The sequence below is a fragment of the Argiope bruennichi genome, chromosome 3 (genome assembly GCF_947563725.1).
Source record: "Argiope bruennichi chromosome 3, qqArgBrue1.1, whole genome shotgun sequence".
Lineage (NCBI taxonomy): Eukaryota > Metazoa > Arthropoda > Arachnida > Araneae > Araneidae > Argiope > Argiope bruennichi.
The window spans coordinates 20,442,070-20,453,489 of NC_079153.1; the positions used below are offsets into that span (position 1 = coordinate 20,442,070).

At 31.0% G+C, this 11,420-nt stretch overlaps 1 protein-coding gene across 1 annotated transcript; it reads left to right on the forward strand.

The window, feature by feature from the left end:
- The first annotated feature begins 483 nt into the window (after positions 1 to 483).
- Positions 484 to 7,685, forward strand: LOC129962773 (lipopolysaccharide-induced tumor necrosis factor-alpha factor homolog). Its single transcript, XM_056076768.1, has 4 exons — positions 484 to 569; positions 4,499 to 4,582; positions 6,247 to 6,415; positions 7,583 to 7,685. The coding sequence occupies exons 2-4, from the start codon at positions 4,570 to 4,572 to the stop codon at positions 7,683 to 7,685; spliced, it is 285 nt and encodes a 94-aa protein (XP_055932743.1). The 5' UTR covers positions 484 to 569; positions 4,499 to 4,569.
- Positions 7,686 to 11,420: the final 3,735 nt, after the last annotated feature.

The following is an 11,420-nucleotide window of genomic DNA, read 5'->3' on the forward strand; positions in this document are numbered from 1 at the left end:
TCTGAAAATAAAAAATATCCATTATCGTTTTTCCCCACCTTAAATTTTTTTAATGTTTTTTCTATGATTGATTTAAAGCTGAATCGGATGGCTAGATATTTTTTTAAATGGAATTACAAATTGTTAAGAAAGAATAACAGCAATCTTCAATATCACTGTTGGGTAGGAAAAGAACATTTTTTAAAAGATTAGAATAACGAAAAAACATCCGTCATAATATTTTAACAATATGTCTTACTTAATTTATGGGTTTTAGGATCACGTTGACGTAAAATCGAATTCGACTTCCTTTCGTTCATAGTCAGATCAATATCCACTTAATCGAAACCGTATGTCAAAAGATTAGTTATCACCGTGCACTCAACAATTATCGATTTACAACATAATTATTCTTTTCAACTGCGTGACGAATTTCCGTTTTTAAATTGCTCTCAAGTGTCTCCATCTGGACAAATTCTATTCTTTCGCAATTCGCCACCCCTCTTTAAGGGTAGAAAAACTTCAAAGAGGGTAAAATGAAGCATCCTAATCCTTCGGGGAAAACTATGCTGACAGTTACATTTTCTAAGGTAAGTGCCTTTTTCATGCCCTATTTTTCTTCAAGTATCAAGATGTTTTTACAATTAATAAATAATATAGATAATGGTAAAGTAAACGCGAAAATTAGCAGTTTTTAAAAGCATCAGTCATATATTCCATTACTAGGAAAGGGAATATACATTTTTTGATAGCTGCTTAATACAACTGATAAAAAAAAAATGCTACTCTAAACTGTCAATAACAGTAACAGATTTTCTTATAAATAAAATATGAAGAAATTGTACCGAGTTTGCGAATAGAAAGAACTCTTTTTCAACTGACTAAAGAAACAAATGTCCGTAGGTGACATGTAGGGGGATTTCATAAAAAATATGTTGTAAAAGTGTATATACAATACATGTATCAATTTTCATTCTTTCAAGTAATGCCGTGATACTTTTCAAAATATTTGTAGCTTTGTCTTCATGAATTTTCGCTCTTTGACAGTCACTGGAATGTAGAAACGGGATTTTTTCTGTAAACACTGGAACTTTCTTTTGATAGCATGTTGAGTTGATTTTAACATCTCCTCTCCACTTTTCTTATATTTAATTTCGCATCGTAGAAAACCCCTGTGACAATCATAAACCCTTTACTGAAGCTATCTTTGGATTGACAGAACCAGTTTTGTACATACTCCGCTTTTAATAGTAAATAGACCTACTTTCGTTGCTATAATTTAAGTAAACTTATTCTTCATCAAGGGCCATAACTTATTTCTATTTATGGACAGTTAAATACTTTTCATACAGGGTTATACAAACTTTTCGGCGTTCAGACGCGTATCTTGGGAAAAGCTGGAAAACATCTTGTTTTTTAGCTTTTCTGATATTTAAATCTTGGTTTATTGCTTTATAAATCACTAGAGGGCTTCGTCCTCTGCTCGCTTTCTTTCCGATCATGCATGTCTTCTCATTCGGTCTATTTTCGCCTCTTTCTTGATCTGATATGTCTGGATGTCCAATTTTTATTTAATAATCATTGCCAGGTTAGCACTTGTATAGTTTAGGTATTCAGACGATTGTCAGCTGAGAGAAAAAAATATTCTGTTACTCGAAAAAGGTAAACAAACCGGAAAGCAATTCATGAGTATTGCCACAAATTGCACATTTAAAAGTAGAATTAACGAATAATATTGTTTTAAACTCATTTGCTGTTAATTTGATGTTAATCAAAGCTTTACTTTTCCTTTCACCATTTCACTGTCACGTGCAATATAAATATTTACTAAGAATTAATAATAATTTTCATTAAATATTTAAAAAAATACTGACAAAACAAACCTAGAATATCATGGTCAGGTTACTTGCTTGCTTGAATAAAATGAAATATTTACATAAAAATCGTTCATAGTATAATAATAAGAAATATTGATGGAATATTTTGAAAAAGTTTTTTTTAGTTACCATTCCAAAATTTCTAAAGTTTTAAAATTTTGTCGAAATAATGAAGATACAATACATTTGAAGTAATATTTACAAAATAAATAAATAAAGGATCGTTTAAGGTATAAAAATACGATAGTTTCTCTTACACGTGTTTAACTAATCAAATTTTGAATAACGAAATAAGAGTGTGCTTCACCTTGGAAAAACATACTGTCATCGTGATGGCAACATGTTGATAAAAACTCATTTTAATCGTGCTTGCGAAATATGATCCCGCTGATTAAATTTTATTTTTATGAAATACTAGCCGCCTTCGGTGACCCGCAGCTTCGCCAATCTTAATGTTCGTTAAAATTTTAACAATGAAATATTTTTTGCAATTCCTACTTTAAGAGCTTCTTCATCAAAATATTTTAAAACTTCAAATTTTGGTAGTCATATAATTCACTCATAATATTATTAAGGCCTTCAGTCATAATGTAATATGTATCTCTCTAATTTTCTTTTAGCTCCCGTAGAATTTATACTTTAAATTAAAGTGAAAAGGATTAATCTGCAATTAATATAATAATATTTTTTACTGAAACAAAGCATTTTTTTTAATAATATGATTACTGATAATAGAGTCACTGAGCATTTAAACTTTATGGGCACTAAAAAATATCTTTCTTAATTTATGTAATACCTCAAGAATTTGTCAACAAAATTTTCTCAGATTCATCATGAGCAGATCGATTAATGAACAATGTTTAATTTTAAATGCATCAAACACTAAGAAAATAAAACAAATCGTTTAAAATTATCAGTTGAAAAAAGGTTAAAAAAAACTACTTAAAAAACGATGTACTTAAAACTATAAGTATATGCAAAATATATATAACTAACATAAATACAATTTAATTACAAAAGCATGCAACTAACCAAAAAATAATTTAAATCAAGTCCTCATCCGTTGTCAACAATCAGAACACAATGCGCATGCGTGAATTTTCAACGCCAGTTACGGTAACGCAAATGCGTGAATTTTTCTACGCCAGTTGGGGTAACGCTATGCAAATTACAAAATTTTTAATTTCCGTTATTGTGTTTTATTTTAATTCAAAAGTACTTCAGAAGGAATCTGAAAGATTAATTAACAATGTTGATTTTAAATGCATCAAACATTAAGAAAATAAACAGAATCGTTTGAAATAATCGGCCGAAAAATCTTAAGCCTAACCTCATTAGCGTGGGAAAAAAAACTGAATTCTTACTCATTTGGCGGTGGGGAAAATGAAGATTTTTTTGCGGGTAAGTTTGTTTTTAATTAATAATTAAAATTCTAATTAAAAATTCAAAAAAGAAACCCCAAGTGCACATTTTCGACTTCCAAGGTATACATGTACCAAATTTGGTAGCTGTAGGTCTAACGGTCTGGCCTGTAGAGCGCCAACATTCACACATTGAGCTTTATATAAGTAATAGATAGAAAATATGCTTAAAATATTTCTTTAAAAAATTGACTGAAAAGAAAAATAATTAAATAACGTCTGTAAATGCTTACAAAATAAAAAATTAAAATGAAATATACGATCGCAAATTTCAAGTTATTATGTGAAAACATTATTAATTTTAAGTCTTTATTTGTCTTAATTAATTTAAGACTTTAACCAGTTTAAACCGGTTTGAAACAATCAAGATACTTCTCTATCGGTCTCTATCCCTCTCTCTCACTCTCTCTCTCTATATCTATAATGATAAATTTTTTTAACTTTCATTTTCAATTTTTCTAGCTGGCAAACAAAGTTTTGGATCTCGACCGATTTTGAGATGAAATAACAGCTATGATGTCATAGTTCTGCGTCAATTTTTTAAAAACGTATCTGCTGTCAAAGAAGCATACGTAATGATAAAGCAATACTGGTAAAAGCAGGTCAACCTTTTCAAAACGCGTCTGCTTTCAAAGAAGCATACATAATAATAATGCAATACTGGTAAAAGTGAGTAATAAATATATGCGATTAAAAGATGACGATGAAAATTGACATTTATGCTTTATTCATTACCTACGCGATTTCAAGCTTCAATATTCATTGCTTACGCGATTTCGAGCTTCAACTCCCCCCCCTAACCAAAACAACATCATGTCCTCACATGATACTAAATTTTTACGGAGAAGTAATAAGTATCATTGAAAAGACAATTTTTTGAATTTGAAAATGACGTGAAAATCATTTCTGAGCTGTAATATCTTCGCAAGTTATTGCGGAGAAACTCCAACATTTCTCTTAATTTTTAATTAAATAAAATTCTAATTAATTTTTTTAAAAAATCGCTTCGTGGTGGACATTTTTATTTTAGAAAGTTATGAATGCCGGGCTTGGTGGTTCTAGATCAAACTGTCAAGCCTGAAAAGAATTACCACAATAGACACACCCATCCATCTTTATTATAAGTAAAGATTAATTTATGATCATTTTTAATGAACAGCTTCTACAGTTTATTTATGTCAATTTATAAATACTTAAAAATAATTTATCTATTATTTACAGGAGTGAATACAGCCACTGCCATATTATTTAAATTTTCAAGAGAAAGTGCAGATACTCTACTTAGAGGAATCATGCAGCCTATAAGTAATCAAATATTTTTTTCTACTCATTTATATTTAGGAAATAAATAACTGCATGTGTGTTTATGCACGTCTATTAAATTTGCCACCATTAATGAATATTGTGGTATTTTTTTTACGAAGAAATAAGACGCGAAATTTTCCAAACCAAATCTCAAAATTCCTGTTTGGTTGTCGAAAATTTCTTTTTTCTTTAATTTGTTTGTTTAGGTAGATGCAGATATCCTATTTATATAAACAATGTCTTTTGGATGATATCGAATCTTAAACCCATAACCCTCCAGATTCAAAGCCGAAATTTTATCATAAAACCACGCACTTTCAAATATCTATCAAAAACAAAAATATATACAGATTGCGATATTTTTATGTAACAGTAAGATGTCGATACGTATTATCTGAGATATGGCAGATATCAAAACGTTTTATTACGAAGTTGTCCGCTGTGATGAGACATATTATTCACTCGATTTGAATAATTTTTTAACACCATTATTTGAGGTGGGACTATAGGAAAGAGAAAGCTGCAATCCCCCAACAATTCCTTTACATTTCAGCTGAAAAATCAATCAACAAACTTGTCTTAGAATTTCATCTTTCTTTCGTCCCTTATCGGTCCAAAGCATATCAAGTTTATTCTAATTATTACATTCACAAGATACTGTGCCTTATAGTAAAAACGCGTACGTCTATGTTAACTAAATCTTTTTTCTGATCATGATGTCGTCCTCATCATCAGACACGAACTAGAATGCTGAGGCTATTTCTTTGGCGACAGTTTAAAGTCAATTTTCCAAGAACGTTAACACTGAAACTTTTTAAAAGCAAGTGGCATGAAATGAACTCTTCCATACGGAGAAGTCCATTATTTCTCCTTATTTGAAGTAATAAATTTATCAGAGTGTTTCTTTAATCGCCTGAGATTTTCCTCATCGTCGAACTAACTGCAGATGAGTCCCTTACTGCTTCAAAGAAGGCCGCTTCAGTTTAGCTCAGTTATATTAACATCTCATTTGGAAGTTTCTCGAGAACTATTTTATCACGAACCTCGTAATTTGGAATCTTGATTAGATGATCAGGATGACACCTAAACCGGCATTCCTCTCTCAAACTTTCCTACCACTTTAATGGGAGGACATTTGACCAGCGACTTCAGATTTAACGTGCACCAGACCCGCATATATGCATATCATTTGTAAAATTGGGTCACGCACCTGAAATTTTTCGGCCTCGAAACCCAGACTTTACTACGAGGCCACCTAGGACTAAAGCAGCAGTGGGGGTTGAGCAGACTCATTCACTAGGATCATCTATCCCATGACTGCGCTGATTATTATATTCGTGAGTGAACCCGTGAATCCCCCCCCGAAACAAATCTAATAACAGACTAGCTTACATTTAGTTATCTGAAAATCATTCATTTCAACAACTGATATCTAATTATTAAATCATTAAAAACACTCTGAAATTCGCCCATGTATATTCTAATGATATTAAAATATTAAAAAACCACTGAAAGTCTCATATGTATATTCTAATCATAATCTATTGTATATTCTACGTACATGTATATTCTAATTAAAGTGTGCAACGATATGCGCTATAAGTTTCTTTGAAATATTCCTTTCAAAAATGTATTATTGTTTAAAGAACTTCTTTTCTATTCAGATATCATTGACTACCCTACCCACTCGGTTGTGATCACCCCTCCAGTAATGCTGAGTAACCAACCCATGCGAGTCACCTGTGGCAACTGCCAGAGGACAGTGCTGACAACTACAGTGAGAGAAAATGGCGCATGCGCGTACATTTCCACTCTCTTTGTATGCTTTTTGTGGTAAAGCAAGCTTTCTTTATGTTTATATAAATTTAATAAAATTTCTCAAGTAGGCTTTCCTTGTTGCTCCATTTTTTACAAAAATAAAATACTTTGTAAATATTAATTTCATTTTTCTAAGAAGAGGAAACTTAAACTACTCGTTCGTCTTCGAAATTGTGCGGCATAACAACTAAGATGCATACAAAAATACAAGTTTTATTTCTCAAGAGAAAGTCCAGAGTTAAAAACTGAATGTTAAGGTGGGTTTACACTCAGCCAGTTATAAAACATCCAGCTAAGACCACATATGCCCAGAAACTGTACAGTAGCAAGTACTTACCACGTCGAGATAAGAACTTGCTATTGTCCGTTCTCTCAGCGCATGCGCAATCTTCTTTCTGCGCATGCGTGACTTATTGGAATTTTATAACTGGGATGAGTGTAAACCCACTATTTCTCTAACTGCTATATTCTATATTATACAAGAAAGATGCAATTTACTTTAAAAATAACTGTTGTAGAAAATGAATAAGGACGCTTAGAAAGGTATTGGTTCCACTTTTTTTTAATACTGTGGCAACTAAAGTAAACAAAGACTAGAAAATAACGAAAAGAGAAGCGTTAAAGTGTCTCACGTTTTTTCTTAAAATGAAGACTCATGATTCCGTGATCGCTAAGACTTCAGATTGCGTATTGCAGTCAGTGTTCCTAATTACTCCATTTTCAAACACCCTTCCTACCTTGTATAAAAATGATTCTAACACCAATTAACTAAACTGATATTTCATGGATATGTAACTCATTTATTATACTTTGAAGAATATATTACCTGTAACGTTTCATAGTTATCCTTATCTTTCTATCATAAACTGTTTAAGTCAGACAATATGTTAAATACTAGAAATCAAAAATTTTTCTATCGATTTTCTTTCTTTACAACTTCAAATAATATATCATATTTTTTTTCTTTGTATCTTATATAATGCTTAGTTTGTTCGTTGATAGGTTTCATTTTAATGTTGAACTCTTTAACAATTCTATAAACAGAAAATCCAAGCAGATGAAAAATGGTTATGTGAATTATTGGTTAAGATATCTACATTGATCTTTAGAATATATTTAAAGTATTTCTTGATTAAAAAAACGTTTTTCGATAATGCTATTTGAAACTTTCTGCTCTTGCAGCTTTCCTTGTTTCTGGATTCCTTTGTGCTTGGACTCATGTAAAGATGTTCACCATTCCTGTCCAGGTTGTGGAGCTAGACTCGGAACATACAAAAAATTATGAAGATGACAAATTTTATTGCAAAACTGTATAAAACATTTTTCAGATAACAAAAAATAAAAATATTTTATTTTGCTTTATTCAGCAGTTTGTTTCTTTATTTACCGTAGTTTTTAATTATTTTCAATAAATGTTTGAGATTTCAGGAAGAGTGTAAATTCTTCCACAAAGCAGACTCCATAACTTGGGATATATCAGGCGTTGAGAATCAGAGTTGAGTAACAGTTTTCAATAAACTGATCTGGGGAAACAATTTGAAAGAGAATTATTTGACAAAATTTCTATCTGGTAAAGGGCAGATAAAACTCTTTTAATTCACACTGGTTCTGAAAGAAATGGCGTTTTTTATTCCATATGATGACTAACTTAATTTAAAGAAAACGATTGATTGATCCATTCTGATTCTCAATATCTCACTCACTATACAGCATTCATAAATACATTCGTTAAACCTCTGCAGTTCTTAGAACATATTCTATTTAGAGCGAGGAACAGAGCCTGACTAAGGTAAGGGTAACAGTTGCGCCGTGACCCCATATAGGGTGGGGCAAATCGAATAGAAAATTTATTTTACGTTTCCTTTATTAATGAACTTTTTTAAAAACAAAATATCAGCACAGCTTAAAATCCGTCAGTTTCATGTTAGTTTCTCCATTGATCTATCATATGAACACAAAAAAAAAATCTATATTTCGTAAATCCCTGGTTTTCTAGGGCGGAATTCAGTTAAATTTTCGCAATTGCGATGGACAAATTTGACCAATCAAAAGCCTGTAGTTTTGCATACCTCAAAATGCGATGTCTTTACAAAAATACGGACTTCTCATTGGCTTGTTTGAGCCTAAGAGAGTTTTTAGTTTTAAATTTAAAAAGCATTTTGAATTAATTTACGAAAATACCATAGACAAGTTATATGCACTTCTATGCGCGGCTCTTCATTACTGAAGTAGTGAAGCAGAGTGGGGAGGGGCTAAGAAGTTTTTGCCCCAATTAGGCTAAATCGGGCCCTGGCGAGGAAATAAGCTTTTGACCATTAGAACATTAATCAGTTCTATTTACGACAATGATAGATTGACGAAAGAAAGTGTGAGGGCGCTGCGGATGATTAGAACCAGAAAACGAACTGAAGGGAAGAGTGTGGAGAAGGAGTACGGCGGGAGAGACGGGGCCGAGAGAAGTTGGTTGGATGTTCGAAATTTCTATGATGTTAACGTACTAAATTTTGTAATAGTGTTCTTGTGTGTTATGTTTCGTCCTACGTCATTTAAATGTTGTCAAAAAATTTAAATATGGTGTCATGCCAATTATTTTCGTTTACATTTATTTACTAAAAGGGCAGTCTTTGCCTTATTAATTTTTCTGATGAGAAATAAGAATTAAAAAAGCTCGGCAGCGCCGACATCTTGGTGGCAGCGAACGGGATCAGGATTAATGAAGGTGTCTATTATCTTTTCTTTTAATCCAGAAGGAAATCGAGGTAACCCACCGAATCCAGGTATGTGATGAGGGAAATTACGGCAGTAGCTAAAGGAACTCGGGTAAGCTAAATGTTTACTGATTTGGTGCGCATGTAAAGATATAGTTTTGTTCCGTCAGGAATATAATTTGTTGTATCACGCCAGTGATTTTGTTCCGTCAGGAATATAAGTTGTTGTATCACGTCAGTGATTTTGTTCCGTCAGGAATATAATTTGTTGTGTCACGCCAGTGATTTTGTTCCGTCAGGAATATAGGTTTAAGTATCACGCCAGTGATATCCAGATTTCTAACTTCTGCATGTTGTGTCACCTTCTAACATGGTGGTAATATATCTTTACAGCACAAATAAGTATTAATTTATTATAGTTTATACTTTGTTCCGCCAGGAACTTGCCATTTTATTTGTTACGTCAGTAATAATACCGCGTCAGTGGTTACGATGATTAAATACAGTTTACGTTAGTAAAATAAAGAGAGTAAAAAAAAGAAAGTTGATTATTGTACCTTTTAGAGAAATAAAACTAAAACATGCTGTGTTAAAAATTTATTTCTATCAAAAAATGAGCTGAACAACTGTTGACACTATCGTTTCGTTATGAAAGGGTGAATGCTGCCATAAATAATTGTATATCATTTTATAATAAATTCTTTATTTTTATAAGAATAAAACTGGTGTTCTTTTGATATATTTTTTTTAAATATATAATAAAGTAATTGTTCCATAAACATTGCAACGAATTAATTCTTGGAAAATACAATAATAAGCTCTACTAGTTTTTGTTTCACTTGTTTTGATATTTATGTTCATTTTTCAGATATTCTGGACATTAAAGAATTTATTTTGATTGTTGTCTTAAATAAGTGATATGTTTAATTGAATTTTATGCTTGATAATTCTGTATTCTAGTAAATACGTGATATGTTTAATTGAATTTTGTGCTTGATAATTCTGTATTTTAGTTGAAAAATAATTACCAGTAACACTTTCGTTTCAATTCCGAACGAAAGATATTTTAAAAATAATACTTTTCTTATTGATATACGTATTTCCGGTGTTCTGGATAAATCATTCTTGTTTTATGAATCCTGTTGACGGCAGTTAAAAAAAAAAAAAGAAAACAAGAAATAAGAAAAAGGAAAGAGTAGATTTATGGTGTTTTTTTTTTTCATCTAATTTATGCCATTTGTGTTTTTTTTTATTCAAAGGATATTTCTTAGAATTAATACTATTTGCTGTTATTCGGGAAAGCATTCTAATACTCTCTTCATTTTATGATTGTTTATGTACTAAATTCTTTCAGTTATTGTTTCGTAACATTTGACTATAGCTCAAATAAATAATTCTGGTTTAATATTTTAATATGAATGATCTTTATTAATGGAAGATTTATTACTTTTGCATTTTCTTTTTTTATTGATATAAGTATAAAGGGAGTGTTGTATTAGAGATTATATTTTATTGTTGTGAAATAGAACAACAACAAAAGTTGTTAAAAGTTAATTTGTGTTACATTATAAGAAGTTTGTCGCAAGTGCATAAACCATTTTATGTTTAATATTTTAAGAAATGTTTTCAAATAAAACAGAAATTGTTTGGAACATGTACTTGCATTTTAGATTGTTAAAATAAGTTTTATGAATTTAAAAATTATCAAGATAATATTGTTAGCAATTATTATTATTTTACTTCATTTTCATTTGAGTATTTTTTTTTTTCAATATTGTAAAGAGTATCTCCGCAGTAACAGAATTCTTGTTGCGCGTTTTTAAAACAACAACAAAAAAGTATTTGTATAAATTAAAAGAAACAGGTAAAATCGGGTCAGAATTATTATTTAATAATGGCGTTTTTGGCAAAGGGTATCAAGTGTGATCTTATAGTGTTGGCAACTGAAATGGGGGAGGAACCGAAATCTGATATGACAGTATATGGGCTAAAAACATTAATTACTGGCAGTCAGGTATATGAAGAAGAATTTGTCAAAACTTTACTAGAAACAATAATCTCTACAAGAAAGGAACAAGAATTGAAATTGCAGATGGAAGCAACAAAGAAAGAGAATGAGTTGAAATTGCAGATGGAGATGGAAGCAAGAAAGCGAGAGATGGAATTTGAATTGGAAAAGAAAAAAATAGAAGCAGGAATGGCTGCATCTAATGCTAGTTCAGCTAGTGGTGGACAATTTCATATCAATCCGCAGATTGAAATTTCCAAGTTCATGCCAAAATTCGACGAAAAAGAATGTGACTTTGTCTAAT